At 45.8% G+C, this 19,197-nt stretch overlaps 1 protein-coding gene across 1 annotated transcript; it reads right to left on the bottom strand.

Moving 5' to 3' along the window:
• Positions 1 to 2,993: 2,993 nt before the first annotated feature.
• On the bottom strand, positions 2,994 to 18,584 carry Plek2 (pleckstrin 2). The gene is made up of 9 exons (XM_051196193.1): positions 18,515 to 18,584; positions 13,211 to 13,375; positions 9,930 to 10,111; positions 8,325 to 8,416; positions 7,845 to 8,032; positions 7,527 to 7,628; positions 5,958 to 6,041; positions 4,399 to 4,477; positions 2,994 to 3,756 (listed from the first exon to the last, which is right to left on the bottom strand). The coding sequence occupies exons 1-9, from the start codon at positions 18,554 to 18,556 to the stop codon at positions 3,629 to 3,631; spliced, it is 1,062 nt and encodes a 353-aa protein (XP_051052150.1). The 5' UTR covers positions 18,557 to 18,584; the 3' UTR covers positions 2,994 to 3,628.
• Positions 18,585 to 19,197: the final 613 nt, after the last annotated feature.

Here is a 19,197-nt window from a genome sequence, read left to right on the forward strand (position 1 = left end):
AATGACTTACCTTAAATTTTATAAAGTACTGCTGCTTTGATGTAGTTAACTTTGAGCAACATCATCCAACTGAAGGGGACATTTTCCTCTTTATCTGGTAGATGCTACTTAGATCTTTAGAGTTAACACAATTTTTTTTTTTTTTTTTTTTTTTAAATACAGTGTTCTGGCCACATGTATGTATCCCTGCAGGCCAGAAAATAGCACTAGATCTCATTACAGATGGTTGTGAGCCATCATGTGGTTGCTGGGAATTGAACTCAGGACCTATGGAAGAGCAACCAGTAGTGCTCTTAACCTCTGAGCCATCATTCCAGCCCCTGACCTTTTTTTAATATTCCTATTTTTACCTTCACAGATTAGTAACATGTATGAACTTACAGCTACAGTAGTCAAATGTAGAAAATCATTTAGTTTGCATGCTTATCTTAGGATACTTGTACTATTTATTATCTGTAGGCAAACTTAAAAACCTGGTTGGTCCAGAACTAGACTGAAAATCAAGGGTTCTAGAATTGGGTATGGTAGCATATGCTGATGGATATAGTACTTGGAAGGCTGAGGTGAAAAGATTCCTTGAGCCCAGAATTATTGATCAGCCTGGGAAACCATTGCAAGACCTGTATCTCAAAAAGATGGAAGTTAGTGTTGGAGAGATACTTTGCCACTTATGAAAGTTTGTCCCCTTATTTAACATAGTAGTCTATGAACTTTCTGGTTTTTTGAGACAAAGTTTCTCTGTATTGTTTCGGTACCTGCCCTGGAACTCGCTCTGTAGATCAGGCTGGCCTCAAACTCACAGAGATCTGCCTGCCTCTGCCTCTTGAGTGCTGGGACTAAAGGCGTGCGCCACAACGCCCAGTGAGCTTTTTAATCTAATGATCTAACCTCAGATGACCCATTGCCAGTAGGCATACCATGTTACTGGTATTATTTTCATTGCTACTTCATGACTTAATTTTGCTACTGTCATAAATCATGAAAATGTCTCTGGTTTTTGAGTCAAACATACTCACAAAAGGGAGCCCAACTCACAGGTAGAGAACTGCTGGTTTAAAATCATCAAGAAGCAAGTTTAGGGCCTGGTATGGTAGTGTATGCCTTTAATTCCAGCAGGTACGGAAGCAGTTGAAGGCCTAGCTGATCTATATATCAAGTTAAAGGCCATGCAAGACTGCATAGTAAGACAAAGCAAAACATGAAGATATATGACCAAAGCTTCAATGACAACTATAGTCCCCAACTATTCTGAGACACAGGAGTAGCACAAATTAGAGACCAGTTTGTGCTACTGCTCTAAGGATTTAATCATATAGTTGAGTTACCCTAGTGTGCCTAGCATGTCAAGGCCCTGGGGAAAAATGCATTATGAAATATAACAATGTCCTTTTCCTGGTAATTATTTACTGAAATTTTTTTATATTAAAACAAAATTTAAGACAGGCATGGTGGCATACACCTAGATCAATCAGCCTGGTCTATAGAGCAAGTTCTAGAACAGACAGGCTACACAGAGAAACCCTTGTCTCAAAACTAAAAAAGTAAAAGTAGCTGGGGTTCCATGATGATTTTTATCCCATCTTAGCTGTTTTGGTAGGTTCTACAGTTGTGTAAAACGGTGACCTTAGCCAAGGGAAAGATCAGTCATTCACTAACACTGATGAAAAGAACACACTAAGATATATGAGGCCTAAACTACTCACCCAGCCATGGGAGACTGAACAGAATGGACAAGGAATGGAACAGCTTACCATGTCTTGGTTTTCTCACCAAAGCCTTTTCATTAAACGGTTCTGTGTTCCTTCTTCTGCCTTTAATTGGTCATTAATCCATACAACAAAATGGGCAGTATTTTGTCCTACATTAGTTGGTTGAAACTGGCCAAAAAGAAATGTAAACTGCTTAAAGTTACAATTTCCATGAATATGTTCAAGTTTTTGGGTTTTTTTGTTTTGAAGATCAAGTTCTTCATGAGCTGCAGAGATGTGCCTGCCAGTCTGCCAGCCTCTGTGGCACTGAGCAGGTACACAGCAGAGATTTGTGTCCTTGTTTTTTTGTTTGTTTTGCATCAGGAACAGTTGGCGTGGGTAGGGATGGAAATGGTCTAGTACCTTGCCAGCTTTGTCTGAAGCTGACGATACCTACTTTAGAATCCTTGTCTCGCCCTTAGCAATGGGAAGTATGGCTGTGTTGGTTTGGAAGCAGGAAGCTATCAAACCAAATACAGCTTAATTCAGATAAGCACCTATCAATGCCCTAAAAGTAATTCTGGGTACATTAAACCTGGAAAGATGCCAAATGAAAGAAATGGTGCCTGAAAAGGCAGTCTCTTACAAAGTTAGGATAAAGGGAAACAAGTACGCTCTTGGGATGCCTGACTATTCAGTGTCTGGTATTCCAGACATTAAGAGGAAATCTATTTTAAGAGAAGTTTTTACTCAGACACTTTAGAAATATCCATTCCCCATAAATGTAAGATATATTTTATCAAAGTCCATGCCAATGTCCTTGGCAAGAATGCTGGTCATAACTTGTGCCAGATTACTGTATAAACTTAATAAAAATGTTTATAAAAACACTGTATGATACAGACTTTTCACTTTAGGTTACCCTTCCTAATGGGAAAGTTTTTCACTTATTTTAATGTTCATTTTTAGACCAGTCTTATCCCTGGATTTAACTTTTGTCATTTTGTCATTTGTATCTTTGTCGTTTAGAGGGCTCCTGCTCCACATTTTGTATAGAAAAGCTGTATTTCTGCCTTTTTTTTTTTAAATATCTGTAACAAATTTCTTCAGGAATATCTATGACCTCTGCAACTTGTGATATTTGCTGTCTTACTCTGCAAAGCAAACTATCTTATGAACAGTCAAGTTTGCCAGCATCCCTACCTTAAAGTGACAGGTCACTTGAGGTTTTCCCCATAACTAGTCTCTGTAATACATAGGGCCTTACAGGGAGTAAACCTATGAGGACCATAAAATTGCAATAACTAGAGACTAATGTCAGTCTTTATTAATTACAGGGACGTAAATTGTTGAAATCACTTAGAGCTGTCTTGAGACTAGAGTAATATAGCAAAGCCCAAATTAGTGTTCCAACAAAGAGATGCACACTACTATGGTTCCCAAAGACACAGATGTGCATGCATGCATTCATGTGGTTTCTCAAGACAGTTTCTCTGTAGCCCTGGCTGTCCTGGAACTCACTCTGTAGACCAGGCTGGCCTCAGAGTCACAGAGATCCACCTGCCTCTGCCTCCCAAGTGCTGGGATTAAAGGTGTGTGCCACCACCACCTGGCAAGACAGATTTCTGTCCTGAAGGGCAAAAGTCTAGATGATGCCACCTGACAGCCGTCCCAGCTTTTCAGGTTGGTGATCAGAAGACAAGTAATCGCACCACCACTGTGAACTGAGGAGCCATCTTGAGCAGTCTCGCTCCAAAGCTGTACAAAATGGACAATGTTAACGTCTTTTCCAATAATTGAACCAGGGCCTCAGGATTGCTCAGGCAGATCCTCTACCACTGAGCCATATCCAAGTCCAGTATCTGTTTTGCTCCAGTTCTCCATGAAATCCCATCTCTATCGGTTGATAAAAATGAGGACCCTGGTCCTGTTCCCTTAGGTCATGTTAGCTTCTTGATAGCTTCAATCCACTCTGCTCTCTCAGCCTTGCTGCTGGCCTGGATGTAATAGTGTGTGTCGTCCTTCGTGATCACTTTGAAGAGATTTCCTTGGACATTCCCTTTGACTCCTATACATGAGGGGGGAAAAAAGGATTGAATAACCATGACAACTTCCAGCTTGAAGCTACGCATCAACTAAGACAAAAAAAAAAAAAAAAACTGGAGTATTTCCACTTCCTACAGCCATAAAGCCTACCAGTGGTTATTCTGAGCATTTGCAGCTTCCTTGCTTGCCCACCCCATGCTAACCATAGACCTACAGTTTTATTCACATCAAAGAATCCCCTGTTTATGTTAAAAGAGGCACAGAATTTGATGTTTGCTTTGATATTGAACCTCAATTTCTACATCCACAAGATAGAAGTGATACTACCTTGTAAATTAGTAAAATTGTAAAATTAGTGTGAATAGAAAATGAAAGCATGCCATTAACATTAATACACTGTAGCCCTTAGCTGTAACTTAGGTGGAAGTTTACAGGCCATCAGCACAGAAACTAAGAATATAAATAAGGATTATTCAGTTGTATTCTTAAAACACAAGAATATTAGTTTTTAAAGTGAACTTCAAGAATCACATCACTGTCTCATTAAGGAAAGGCCCACTTGATTCTCAGAGCTCAGGCTCCCCCTACCCTACCCATCAAGGGACATGACATGCAGATGGAGGCCCCAGAGATCTTTTAAGCCAGAGCTGAAGTTGCATCTTACCAGTGGGAACACCATTATCCTCCAGAGCAGACACAAGGGACCCACGAAGAGAAAACCCACCTACCGGCCTGTTCTCTTCCTGTGGAGGAAGAGGCCAATTAGTAATTCCATGAACAAACCGAAAAAGAAGACACATCTCCCCTGTAACTGACCTGCCAAGCCACTTCAAATTCTCTAATAGATGTGGCTGAACCTGGGCATCATTTGCCCAAGCAACTTGTACCAATGAGGCAGTTACCAGGTCTGGCAGAGTTGAACAATGGTTTCGTTCCACATTCTACCAGAAGTATGCACCGGCTTCCTTAACCTTTGTCAACAATATATAGTTATGACGGGTATTCCTGCACATTGGACATTGTTGTGTAAGTCTCTAATGTGCTTGACATGAAACAAGACTGGTTTATGGTATCTGGATGGTTAAAGAGCAACTTTCTACACCAGGAGCACCGGCCCTTGGTCCCTTCTGTTAATAATCAATACTAAATGGGTGGCTCCCGCAAATAACACTAAAACAGTTAAGTAACAATGCAGAACTGTTGACAGATACCAGAGGAGGGAAACATCAAGAAGGGGCCCATCGCTGCAGCCATCTACAGCAGGCAGTCTCAGGGGACACCGAATTAGCCTTGAGAAGCAGGTCCTGGGTACTGGAATAGATATAGCCCAGCAACAGGAAGGGTAAACAGCAAATAGCAAAAGGCTCTGGACTCATCAGGGGCACAAAATAGTTGATGCTACATTAACAGTTAAATGTAACACATGCTTATACATTTGTTGATATTTTCCAAGTCTCAGAATTTGTGTGGCCGGTGAGAGTTTGAGGTTCAATCTGGGATGATAGCACATGCCTGTAATCCCAGCATTCAAGTTCATCCTTGGCGACATAGTGAGTTTAAAGACATGCTGTCTTTAAACAAAATTAAAAAGGATTTGAAACAGCCATGGTAGCAATACCACTAGAACCCAAAGAAAGGTCAATGGGTGCCTTCGGGGGGGGGGGGGGGCCCAAGGGTTTCATCCCTCAGTCAGTTTTCCTTCTAATCCTCTTCCTAGGCCTTAGCCTCCTCATTGTGCTTGGCAGGGAACAAGAGGGTTCCTCTATGAGGCTAAGGATTCCTGACTGAAATTCATATCAAAGGCAAGGCCGAACACCCTAACTAGAGAGCCATTTTCCTTTTGATGAGAATTAGATTAACTCTGAGTGAGGTGGTATTTATCAGAAATGAGGAGCAGCAATTCCTGACACAGGACAGCAATTCCTGTGTAAATTAAATACAACAAAAAGAAAATTTTCAAAGGTGGATGAAAGGGATGAAGAGCCTGGGAGCATCACTTAGGAGTCTTCCTCTCTCCCTTTGTCCACAAAGCAGGCTTTGGGGAAAGGAAAGGGTACTTCTCAAAATAATGAAGGTCCATTCATGAGATGTGGGCACAGAAGACCATGCACTGAGCAGACAGAGCAGTGTGGCCTGCAAGGAACCATGGTGTGATGTGGGAGAGGAGACACTGCAGCTGCCCACTCTGCTTGAGACTTTGGAAGCTGGACATGGGTCACTCACTTTGGAAGGGTCATAGTAATGCAGGAAAGCCGGGTCCTTCCTCAGAACGAATCGGCGCACCTTCCAGTTTTTCCTCTTGTGCCCCTGTAGGAAGGAAAGGGCTCAAGCTCTACATTCCCTTCTCGTTTCCATGCATCCATCAAACAAAACCGTAACAAGCCTGCCTGCTCCAATGAGACTACATTCTAAGGACAGTTTGAAAGAAACTCAAGGATTACAGTGACACGGTCCCTGCTTAGTGGCACCTCAGCAAAAATGCCACACTAGTTGACAGAGAGCTAAGAGTTAGCGCTGAAAGAAAAGAGGCACATTACCCCAATACTCAGGAATGAAAGGATAAGGGGCTGAGTCTGGAGCTCAGTAGTAGTGTTAGCCAAGTAAGCACAGGACCCTGAGTTCAATTCCCACCACTGAACAGCAACAAAAAGGCAAGGGGGCTGGAGATAAGGCCAATCAGTTAACAACATTTGCTGCTCTTGAAGAGTACTCGGGTTCAGTTCCCAGCACTCAAATGGTGGCTCACAACCATCTGTAACACCAGTTCCAGAAGATCCAATTCCCTCTTCTGGTCTCTGTAAGTACTGCACACACATACATGCAAACAAAACACCCATATACACACACACAAAAAAAAATCTTTTTTAATAATACTAAATATTTTTAAATAATTTTAAAGGAGGACAGAACAAACCTCAACTAGATCACCAGTTCACAAGCCACATTGCACACAAGGTCACCAACATTTTAAGGGTCAACTTGGTCCAAATCAACCCTATAGCTACATGTATATTTGTGCATTTTATTGTGTGGAAATCAATGTAACATTCTATATCAGAAAAAAAAGATCAATTGCCAGGGCGGTAGTGGCACACACCTTTAATCCCAGCACTCAGAGGCAGGTGGATCTCTGTGAGTTCCAGACCAGCCTGATCTATAAAGCAAGTTCCAGGACAGGCTCTAGAGCTACACAGAGAAACCCTGTTTCAAAAAACCAAAACCAGAAAGAAAAAGAAAAAAGGAAAAAAAAAATCAATTACAGTCTACGATACAGTGTATGGTAAAGCCTAAATAGTCAGATATTAACCTCTGTGTGTGACTGAGTGTGAAAGAAACTTTCTCTGAACTCACACCCCAGGTCACAAACCTCCCTTAGCACCTAGAGTCTCTCTCATCCCTTCTTCCACTCCCGTGGGGACCTCAGTTCTTCCCTCGGTCAGGGCCACTGTCAGGCCCAGCAGCAGCAGGACCCTTGAGATAGACCATTTCGTCTATGGTAAAAACAGCAGATGGTTCCTAATGTTCGACAGGCTGGTGACACATGTGACATGGAGCAACAATACACAAGTTGCTATTTGATGTGACAGTTACTTGTGTTATATTTTTTCATGTGACAATTCTTGGGTCTGGTACACATATGTGAGAATAAGCATGCGCCGGTCTTGGATTTGCCTCTTGTGGCTGGGGAGGGGAGTTCTGTGGATTTTACTAATAAAGAATGTACTCCAGCATCCTCAGCTCCTGCCTCCCTCTGGGCTCATCCCATGTCCTCCTGCTCAAAGACAGCCATACCTGCTTGGATAGGTAGCCTTGTTTGACCACTAAGCCACTTAACTCCATGGTGCTGAGACTGATCTCTTCCTTGGAGCTTACCTTCTTCTTGTAGCTTTCAGCCTAGTGGGAAGGGGAAGGCGAGGACTTGTTACAAAGGAACCCAGTCCCAGGCCAAGGGGGCCACAAAGACAAAGAGAATTCCTCATCACAGAAGCCCCTTGAACTCCTCAGGATAGAACTGTTCCCCAACCCTGGGTCTTCCCTATGGCTCCAGACCCCCAACTCCTACCCTTGCCATTTCCTCCCCTCCCTAGAAGAACCCAACCTCTAACTCACAAAAGTGTACAGGGCTGTAGAATCATCCAGAAACTGCTCGGCCAGATCCCCTGAGCGAATAGCTCCCATGCTCCGGACCCCAACTGGCCTGAGGAAGTTCTCTTCCATAAGCATGGAGGCCAGGGTCACTCCCTCCAGACGGCTGGCTGCAAAGCTGCTGGAGATGAGCCAGTCCACCAAGGAGGAGCCTGTGTCAGTACAAGGACAGGCACCTGTCAAACCATGTGTTAGCTATACCCTAGCCTACTCATGGGACTTGGTCAATTACCCCATTGACCTTGACCTCCTGAGGAGTCTCAGGTTCTACCTAAGAGCAGCCTGACAGTCATACCCAATGCTCAGAGCTGTAGCCACTCCCTCACAGACTATCCCATTTCTTAGCAGACAGCTCTGTCCCCATTATAATTGGTTAAGCAGTTAGATGGGCTCTAGTCACTATGTCCCAGGTCTCCAATCTGGCCATGGGATGGATAGGCTCACCCAGGAAGGTCTTTTTGTAGGTGCTTCCCTGCTCCATGTTAGGACACGGCCGGATTCCACTGCTGCTGTCATGCATCTTGTCCACAATTCGACTACATAGGAAGAAGGCAAAGAAAGGACCCTGGTCATAGTGTCCACTACAGGGAGGCTCCAAGAATCATGGTATCAGTTCATGATACAAAGCAAAGGACAGATGATATGACATACACTACAGTGATGGGAGATGTCATTCTGTAAATGTTTCTCATACTGGTTAATGAATAAAGCACTGTTGGCCAATAGGAAAGGAAGATAGGAGGGACTAGGAGACAAGGAGGAAATAGGAAGTAGTAAGGAGGAGCCAAGATGGGGAGGCTGGAGAGAGCAGTACGCGGCAGCTGGCTCCGGGTAAGAAGACCACGTGGAAATACATAGATTAACACAAATGGGTTAATACTTAAGACAGAGCTAGCTGATAAGAAAGTAGTAACTGGCCAACAGTATAATATCAAATACAGAGTCTCTGTGTGTTATTTGGGGCTGGCACGGCGGCGGGACAAGACCAGGCGGCGGGAGGAAAAACCGTACTTCTTACACTACAGAGACAGGCTTTGGTTATAAATCAAAATCCAAAAGACATGGTTTTCAGATGCTCTTCTTCTTGATTGTGTAAATGTTCCAATATTTCCACACTGGGCAACTATTACTGGTCATATAAGCTAAACAATTGTGACTGCTTAAAACCTCATGGCTCCATGTGATCTGTTACATGTTTTCTGAACTCCTCCAGCTCCGCCTCTGTAGGTTTCCTTTCAGGACCCACCTCAGGCTGTTCCTGCCTGCACTCACCCTGGCTTAGCAGCTGTGTGGACCCACAGATGGTGTGCACACTAGACTTCAGAGGCTGGTGTAGAGTTCTTTGAGTTCAGGGATGGACTTGCATCCCATCTAGGATGGTCATAATAGTGCAGCTGCCTGGGAGGCTATGGGGCATGTCTGATGGAAACACCTGTCATACATCTCTATGGCATGGTAGATATCACCATCACCATTAGTTGCCTGCTGTGACAACTGCTACCACCAATGAAAGACCTTCTGTATGCATGTCCCTGGGGTGAAAGGCCCCTGAGGATGCATCTATTAGTGCTTACCTCTCTGAACACCTGGCACAATGCATGACATTCAATAAGCACTCAATAACTATCTCTTTTTTCTTTTTAAAATTGACACATAATAGTTGTACATATTTGTTATGTACTCAGTGATTTCGTAGATGGCTGAATGAGGAATCCCTCCAAATAATAAGGCAGCCATTACTGACCACCAAACTGCCGATGAGAACTATCTAAGTACTCTGCCTAAAACAGAATGGTGGTCTCTGCTTCATTCACTGAGGTATTATGACTTGGTGAGGCCCTGAAAGGTTACACAGGAGAGAGGAGCTAAATAAGGCAAGCTCCAGGAGTCAACCCAGCATGACCGGGACAGAGAAGACCGCTGGCCCTGAAGCACAATGGTGGAATAGCCAAGCCTGTGTTGTACCATAGGGTCCCTCTCCCAACTAAACAGACAGGAGAGGCTTCAGGGAGGCCGGACAGAGTCAGGGACAGGCAGGTGGACACTCACTGCAGGCTGATGTGTGGGGGCAACTTGAAGGAGTTTTTCTGTATATGGAGTTGCTGGACCTTCCCCGGCTGCCCCGCGTGGATAGCCCCTGTTATCTCAAAGGCCCAGGAGTCCCTCTCCTCTCGAGAACAAGCCTCCAGGAAGTACTCAGTGGAAGTTCGGGTCTTCAGCTTAATGAGGAGCTGTGAGAAGAGACAACCAGACACTAATACTCAGAGGAGAACTGGGTAAGGAAATGTTGGTAGCAGGAATGACAGGATCAGAGAGGCTCCTGGAGGTCATGTATCCAGGGATGCCTAGGACCCAACCCTGCCCACACTCAGCAGGGGAGGCTGTACGGATTGATTTGGATATATCCAAGCAAGGAGTGCATGGCCTCCTAAAGCAACCTTTCCCTTCCGCACAGGTTAACGCAGTGCTTCCCAACACGGTGGCTCTGACTCACCCTTCCAGAGCCACAGCCTTACTCCTTATCACAGCCCTTCTCTGAAGAGGGAACCTCCCAGGCTCACTCAGATGGACCTGAACACAAACCTCAGCCCTGCAACTTGGCTAGGAAGGCTTGATCACCCCAGGAGCCTCGCTGAGCTGAGTCTCCCCTTGTAATAACACACTACCATTTACCCCTACAAGAGTGCCAGTAAGAACCCTTCCATCCCTGTCTCTAGTTCAAACATTACCAACTCATCCACTCATCCTTCATGTGACACGGTTTCAACTCCTTCCCAAAAGGTTTGCCCTCTGCTACATGCTCAGCCCTTGGTCAGCATTCTCAGAGAACCCACCCAGGATGGAACAGCCTGCTCCAGGACTAGGTGGAGAGAGGACTGCACTGCTAACAACCCATGAGCACAAGGACTGTGAGCAGATACTGACACAGCGGACTCACGCTTGGTGGACTTGGGGGCCACTTCTCTACCCTCTAACTGGAGGCTTTCTTAAACCTGCTGCGGAATGTCACACGTTGGCACTCTTAAATGCTACGTGTAAATTAGGGCGTCCATCCCCAGTGATGGGGATCAAACCCAGGAGCCTCTCTAAGACATCTTCCTTCTGGTTATGGCCACCAGCATATTCACAAACAGCCTGTTTTGCTTTTGAACTTACAAATATCCTTCATTTAAATCAATAGGAAACATGGGATTAAGTCATGGCTGGCTTGCTGTCCCAAGGAATATTATGCAGATGTTTTACCAAGTTAGCATCCACTGGCCAGCAGTATGGAAGATTGAATTGAACTTGTTATTATCCAGCTGCAGTTCACCATTTTACTGAAAAAATGTTTCAAGAGGGCCTAAAAATGACAAATGAAACCCAAACACACTCAATAGCATGCAAACACGCATGTATGCATGCACGCACATGCACACACACACACACTTTATGACTTGTTTCTAGAAAACCTATTGATTGTTCTCAATCTTTTTCAACCCAAAATACCCAAGCAAATACTACAAAATATTCATATAAGTAACACCATTCCTCATTCTTCCTAATGGTTCTTAAGGGGCAGCAGGTTGAGAATGTAACCTATGAGTTCAAGGCTTCATTCACTGATACCCATGGATTTCCTCTTTAGAACCATCTGACATATCTGCCAATCTTTCTTCTTTGTTCAAGATTATTAACTCAACAAACATAAGCTATCTGCATGTACCTAGATGCTGTATCAGTCTTCTGGAGGGTGACATTGTTTGCATATAACAGTATTATAAGTCTACAAAATAAAATCAACTTTATCTACCCCATATCCAAACCTTTTCTTTATTTACTTTTGGTTTTTCAGGACAGGGCTTCTCTTTGTGTAACCCTGGCTGTCCTGGAACTCCCTCTGTAGACCAGACTGGCCTCGACCTGCCTCTGCCTCCCCAGTGCTCGGATTAAAAACATGCACCACCACCATCCAACTCCATCCCCAGTTTTGATCAAATTATTTCCCTTATTGTCTGTGTGTTTTTTGAGATAGCATCTCACCATGTTGTCTAGGCTGCCCTGAAATTCTGAGTTCTGACACTCCTCCAGCCTCAGCCTCCTGAGTGATGGGGATTGCAGGTGTGAGCCCCTATGCCCAGCATCTAAAAAGACTTTTCAATAGTTCATTCTCTAACTCAAAACCTCCAGTAGCTCCGCATTGCCTCCATCTGGTCCCAGACAATCTCCCATCACCCCTTCAGTGAGCTTTCCCTTCTAGCCCCATCAGCAGGCCTTCACCCCCAGGGTCCCTACTTCTGAGGCTGTACTTGCCCTAGACAACCCATAGTGGTGCCCTCCTCTGCAGCTCATATTTACACCATCGTCTGGGACTCTAAATGTTTTCAATGACGATGTGTTGCTGATGAATAGAAGCCACTGGACAAGTGCTCTACCACTGAGCTACACTACATTCTCAGCCCCTGACTTGCTTAAAAAGAAGATTTATTCCCCGTGTGTGTGTGTGTGTGTGTGTGTGTGTGTGTGTGTGTGTGTGTTTGTGCACCTCATGCCTATAGGTACCTTTAGAGGCCAGAGGGCCAGATCCCCTGGGACTGTAGTTATAGTTATAGGTACTGGAGTTACAGCAGTTGTGAGCTGTCTGATATGAAGGCTAGGAACCAAATTAAATGCTTTTAACAGCTAAGCCACCTCTTAGCCCCATTAAATTATAGAAAGGGTACATTAGCAGCCCTGGCTAGCCTGGAACTCCTTATATAGACAAGGCTGGTCTTGAACTCACAAGGGCTTGCTCTGTCTCCTAAGTGCTGGGATTAGCCACCACACCTGGACAATTTTTTGATGTAGGGTCAAAGCTGCCCCTCACTTCTGAAACAATCCCAAGACAGCAAATTTTCTTGCATTTTATGCCCCCAAAATTTGTGGTCATAAACCTTGAAGGAAACTGCAAAACAAAAAAACAAACAAACAAAACAAAACAAAAACCCCTCACCCATGCTTCTGTCTAAGAGACCATTGTTGCTGACATCTGGTGTCTTCCTCTGGCCTCTTCTGGCTAGTTTTTAGTTTCTGGTTTTGTTGTGAATTAGTGCCTGCCTCCTAGAACACTAGCTGTTTTTTTTTTTTTTTTTAACAGATCATCACTTTCTCAAACAGCCTTACCACATGTGTGTAATGCTGTCACATAATCGTTTTATCCCAATTTTTATAAATGACAAGTGAGAGCTGGGAGAGGTTTAACTATTCGCCCGAGTTCATGAGACAGTCAGAATCTGAACCCCAATCAAACAATGATAACAAAGGGGCAAGGTGTCTAGAACAAGGGACCAGGCATCAGGATGCTCACATACCGGCCGGTTTTCATACTCCAGGCAGGGGCAGGTGATGGTGCAGCCATCCAGGAGTATCCTTCCCTTGGGTGGGGTCACTCGCCGGCCACCCTCTAGCTTGTAATACAGGAGCGTGTTCTGCCGAAGGATAAACCATCGTGCCTTCCAGTTATGGACAATGTGGCCCTATGGACAGACAGACAGACAGGAAAGGCTGGTGGTGAGGTGATGCAGGGGGAGGATACTGCACTAGAGAGAGGAAGCCCATGCTTAGGCAAGCAGTGTGGGCTGAGAGTCAATGTACAGTGAAGGAGGGAGCAGGCATTTTGTCTGGCTCTCCTTCGCTCCTCTCTCCTGAGTTGAAGCAAAAGCTTTTGACCTTGACATTTTATTTCCTATTGGCCTTTGCCAGTGGTAGGGCTCCAACTCAGGCCCTCTGGCATGTGAGATGTTTTACCTGAGTTATACCCGAGTTATACATCCCAGAACCGGTTCATAAAGCTTGAGAGAAACTGCAAGATATAAGGAAAAATCACTCACCTGTAAACTCTTTTAGCACAAGGCAGCCATTGCTAACATCTGGTGTTTCCTTCCAGTTTTCCCCCTTTACTGTGTCTGTCTGTATACAAGTATTCACAAATGCATGTATGCATTTAGACAGGATGTGTGTGTGTGTGTATTGGTTTAGACAGGGTATGCATGCATGTATGTACATATTTAGACAAGCTCTACGTAATCCAGCCTGGCCTGGAACTCATGTTTCTCCTGCCACAGGTAAGGTAGTGCACAGCTTTAATCCTAGCACTCCTGAAGTAGACAGGCAGATCTCTGTGAGCTCAAAACCAGCCTGTTCTACATAGAGAGTCCCAGGCCAGCCAGGTCAGTGTCTCCAAAAATAAATAAAAGCTTAGAAAGAAAATTCAGTGTGTGTGTATACGTATGTAGCTAGGGACTGAATCCAGGGCATCATGTGTGTGAGGTAAGTACTCTATGACCTTATTATATCCCTAGCCCCTAATAATAAAATTCTAAAAATTAGTATCAATGATTTTTTTTGTGGGTGTGTGGTGGCAGAAATCAAACCAGAGCCCCTGAAACACTAGGCAAGCACTCCACTATTGAATTGCAGTCCCCAAAATGTTTTATTTTTGTTTCTTAAGGACATCAGCGTCTTGCCCAGGCTGGGATTACAGATGTATATTATAATACCCAGAAATTGGTGTATTATTTTTATAATTGTAAAATAAATTTAAATTCAAATAAGCAAGCAATCTCGATGAGCAATTTAGGTTTGTCTGATGAAGAAGGCAGGCAAGAGAGCACACAAGAGCACTACGGGGCATGTAGCCCGGTGGTGGAGCCCTTGCCTAGTCCTGGCAAGGTCTGAGGTTTGAGTGTCAGCACCAAAACCATTGTAGCATTTCCTCTTCAGGAGCATCGCATGCTTCTACGTGACTCTGGCACTGAGTCCTGTGGGGCGGGGATGGGGAAGTGATGGGTTCCTGCTAGGCACAGTTTGATATTCAGACCATGAGGAATTTATAGCAGAAGCATAACAAGCTCGGAGTCTTAGGTTTATAAGATCCCTCTGGAGCTAGGGATGAAACCCAGCAGCCACACTAGTTAGCCATAGAGGCTGGGCAGTGGCGGTGCATGCCTTTAATCCCAGCACTAGAGAAGAATAGAAGAAGGGAGGAGACAGGAGCTCAGGCAGCCTGCAATCATGCTAAGGACAGGATCTCCTCTTTTGGTCTGAGCCTTGGAAGAGGCAAGAACTCTCTAGTGGTTGGCTGCTTTGCTTTTCTGACCTTCAGCATGAACTCCAATATCTGTCTCTTGGTTTTAATTATTCGTGCTACAGTTCAGTCACCAGTACCACGCAAGCTGGTGATACAAGCCTGTATTTAAGGGGTAGAGGTAGGAGGATCAGAAGTTCAAAGTCATCCTCATCTACATAGTGAGTTCAAAGCCAGCCTGGATTAGAGACTGTCTCAAAACACAATTGGTAAATCAGTCATCAGTCTGGTCAGGATTATCGACACACGGATCTGTAATCACACCTGAGACAATCATTCTGACCATAGTGTGTTGGGACAAGTGAATGAAACAATGAGACTGCTGTGGGGGCTTCAGCAGAAGGCTCTGAAATAACCTCACACCTTGTAGGAAACCACTGCTCTATGGACAAGCCTCGGTGCACACAGGCAAGGTGAGACTAGATTCAAATAAACCCAGCCTACAGCCCTCTACCTAGGCACTGGTTCCCATGCATGGAGAAGCCTCTCTCTTCAGGCCTCTTGTCTGTAAGCCACTGACTGGGGCAGAGGCCAGCTCCTTTAGGGGAAAGGAGGGGCCCCATGAGATGGGCCGGCACCTCAGGGCTGTGCCCTTTAAGGAGGATACTATACTCCCTAACTCTCATGATAAGAAAACAGCCAGGCAGGGTAGCTGTGAATCCCAGCACTTCAAAGACAGAGGAAGGCGGACCTCTGTGGGTTCCAGGTCAGCCTGGTCTACAGAGCAAATTTCGGGACAGCCAGGGCTGCACAGATAAACCCAGTCAAAGAAGAAAGAAAGAAAGGAAGAAGGGAGGGAGGGAGGGAAGGACAGAAGGAAGGAAGGAAAGAAGTGGAAAAGGAGAAGATTTAATAACAGGCTTTTTTTTTTTTCTGTATTACAATCATTTATCTCAGGAGTTAGATAGGTGGCAGCGGTGTCTGGTTTATTATTGGTTGTCTTATTTGTTGATTTGAGACAGAGTAACTCTATATAGCCTAGGCTAGTCTCCAACTAAGGATCCTCCTCCCTCATTCTCCCAAGTGCTGAAATACAGGTGTGAGAGCATCTACACCAGGCTTCTGGAATATTTCATGCATAAAAAAATATCTTCTTGGGCTGGGATGTAGATCAATTTGGTAGAGGGCTTTCCGAGCTGGATTGAATCCTCAGCACTGAATAAACTAGGCATGATGGTGCATGCCTGTAACCCAGGACATGCGAGGTGGAGGCTGACAGATCAAAGAGTTCAAGGCCGTCCTTAAATACACAGAGTGTTTGAGGCTACAGTGGACGGACTACATAAGATCCAGTCTTGAAGAAAATGATAAAGCTTTTACTGTATGTCCTCGAGATGAAGTCCCAGAGTCCTACAAGTGATGCCTCCAGGCCTCCAAGCCTGGCTGCAGCACCTGCTTCAGCTCTCCTCACCACAGAGCTATACATACTCCTCCACCCCCACCCCTATGCCCCACCCACACCCACAAACAGACTCAGCTGCTCCTCTCCTCTGAGAGCCAGGCCTGGCAAGTGCCCTGTGTTCTGCCTAGAGTCTGGTTCTTTCTTGTCTGGGCAGGGTTAGGAGCCAAACCCATCATGCCGCTGCTTGCCTCCAGCCAAGCCTACCAGGAGTTGGCTGTTCTGTTCTTTTGCTTCCAGCTCAGACTTTCTACATCCCAGAGCTGGGAACCCTCCTAAACCACCCAGGGCCACCGTGACCTGTGAGCACGTGGGTTACTACTGCCACTTGAGAGGAAAGTGGATTTGCGTGGCAGTGGGAACAGGCGGTGATCATAGCAGGGGTCTTCGGCCGACTTCCTCACTGTGCCGGCAGGAACAAGCGCAACTTCCACTTGCCTCAGGATGGGGCTGGAAAGAGGCATTGGCGCCTCAGCCACCCTGTGCTGACTCTCTGGATTCTAAGCCAGGCCCCCAGAAGACAAGGGCAATCCTCTTCCATGTCCTGGTGAGCCTAGATCTCCTGTCTCTACGCAGTAGTGGGAGTGGGAGTCATGTCGGTAACTCCAGAAACAGGCAGAGGCCCACAGACCCTGTCTGAAGGATTTGACCAGAAGGTGATCCCTCTCCTTCACAGGCCCTTACCACAGCCTTGCAATCACCAGCAAACCACACATCACACCAGCTCAGCCACCTCACAGGCCGCAGTAGAGTGGACACAGACGTGACCTGGGTGAACCATCTCATCATCTAAATGACGAACACACAAAGTGAACATGGAATTCTGGACAGCTGGACACCAGCCTGACCCCCTGACCTGGCATCAGCTTCCTATCCTCCTTGCTTGTAACTTTGAACAAAGCACACCTGGTCTCCCTGTATCACGCACTGTGCAAAACAAGGCAGACATATGTAAACAGAACATGAAAGGGACTTGAGCCTTCAGCGCTATCAGGCTGTGTGGCCAGGTAAGCCAATGAGGACAGTCTCTTTAGCCTCCATCATCCCCACTTCGTAAGGCTGTAAGCCCAGAACAGCCAAAGGGCTCAGCTTTAGATGTATATCTGTATGCTTTGCTAGTATACTAATATAAATGTTAGTGTTGACATCAATGTTAAATTTGTTTTCAGATGTTAGGGATCAAACCCAAGGTTTCCTGTATGCTAGGAAGTGTCATACCACTGAACCCTAAAATTTTCTCTTCCAGGTCCTTTCATTCATTTTCCCTGCCCTTGATCCTAGGTATCCTGGAGTCCCAGAGTCCCTTAGCTTCTTCACTGTGGGGTGATGGGCAACGGACTGGGCAACGGACTAATGATGGAACTCATGTTCCATCTAATACTCACTCTAGGCAAGCTATTCTATCTGATACTCAATCTCCTCATCTATAAGTGATAGCAACAACCATTCTGGTGCCAATCACTAATCTTGCAGGACTTATGAAGGATGAAACAATACAGACAGCTAAGTGGTAACACACACACACACACACACACACACACGAGAGGGGGTACCACCCTCCCAGTTGTAAAGTACACAGCAAATCCATGGTGCTTTATATTTCAATACCATACTGTCATGTTTTAATTGACACATGACTGTGCATATTCATAGGTACATACATTGTGATGTCAGTCATAGGCATGGTGTGCAACGATCGCTTCAGGGTAACCAGCCTATGCATCACCTCAAACATTTATTATTGTTTCACGGTGTTGGAAGCATTCAAAATCCTCTTAGCGATTTCAGAATACACTCTTAAGAGCAGTCCACCACAGTTAAACTTCTGCCACAGGATGTTAGAGTCATTCCTTCTTTCCAGCTGTCCACCCTGCACCCCACACCCTTAGGATATTTTAAGGCATGTGGGGTGTGTGTGTTCCTGGGACTGAACCTAGGGCCTCTGGGCTCAGGCTCACCCCCACCCCCACCCCCCAGTAAGTTGTTTTAAGAGATTCATTCTAGAGCCAACCCAGAACCACACTAACCAAGCCGGATCCGCCAGCGGGAGCCTACCTCGTCGGCGCGTCCAACCACCACCTGCTCCGCTGTCCCCATGGCCACGCGGGCGCAAGGCCGGAGCACACTCACCCTCTTCACGAGGAATCCCTCCTTGAGCACGCCGTCCTCCATGTCGCCAGTGCAGGTGAGCTGTCCCCCGCGATCCCGCGATCCGCCGCCTGTGCCGCCCGCGCCCAGGAAGCCGCTCCCGCCCAGCGACGCCCCCTGGCGCGTATCCAGTGCCAGAGCCTCCGGCCCGCGGGCAGGAAGTCTGGCCGGGTCCGGACTTCTACACAGACCTTCCCACGCGAGGTGCCCAGCCTGCCAGCCCCACCCCGCGCGACCCGCGGTGATGGCCCAAGTAAATGGCCCTGGACGGGTGTCTAGACTTGTGAGCCATCCATGAGTGCGGAGGAAACAGAGGCAGGAGAGTGTGTACATAGGATGGAACTGAGCCAGGAGGGCAAGACAATCACAAGTTTAAGGCGGCTGGTGCAATCTACAGGATGATGATGATGAACAGAATATCCTGAGAGAATCAACGCACTGTCCTACTATGCCATGCTGGCACCTGAAACAGAAGGGAACTATGGGTAGTGCTGATTGGCTTGGAATTCCTGATATTTCTTCTTTACTCTGCAGAGGGAAGAGCGCAGTAGGCAGAAGAAAGGTCCTGGGGTGCCTAGAAGGAAGGAATGAGACCTCCTAGACTAGAAGAAAAGTGGACTGCTGGCAATAGAAAGACGACAGCTCCCAACCCACCCTAGGGTTCT

This window comes from Phodopus roborovskii, unplaced genomic scaffold, assembly GCF_943737965.1.
Source record: "Phodopus roborovskii unplaced genomic scaffold, PHOROB, whole genome shotgun sequence".
In the NCBI taxonomy this organism is placed as follows: Eukaryota; Metazoa; Chordata; class Mammalia; order Rodentia; family Cricetidae; genus Phodopus; species Phodopus roborovskii.

What these genes read in the sequence shown, in the direction of transcription:
- Plek2 (XM_051196193.1), bottom strand. Translation starts at nt 18,556, where the DNA reads ATGGAGGACGGCGTGCTCAAGGAGGGATTCCTCGTGAAGAGG. An exon ending in CTACAAAAAGACCTTCCTGG is followed by an intron (nt 8,033 to 8,324) that starts GTGAGCCTATCC and finishes GTACTGACACAG; the next exon opens with GCTCCTCCTTGGTGGACTGG. An exon ending in AAGGCTACCTATCCAAGCAG is followed by an intron (nt 6,042 to 7,526) that starts GTATGGCTGTCT and finishes TCCTTCCTACAG; the next exon opens with GGGCACAAGAGGAAAAACTG.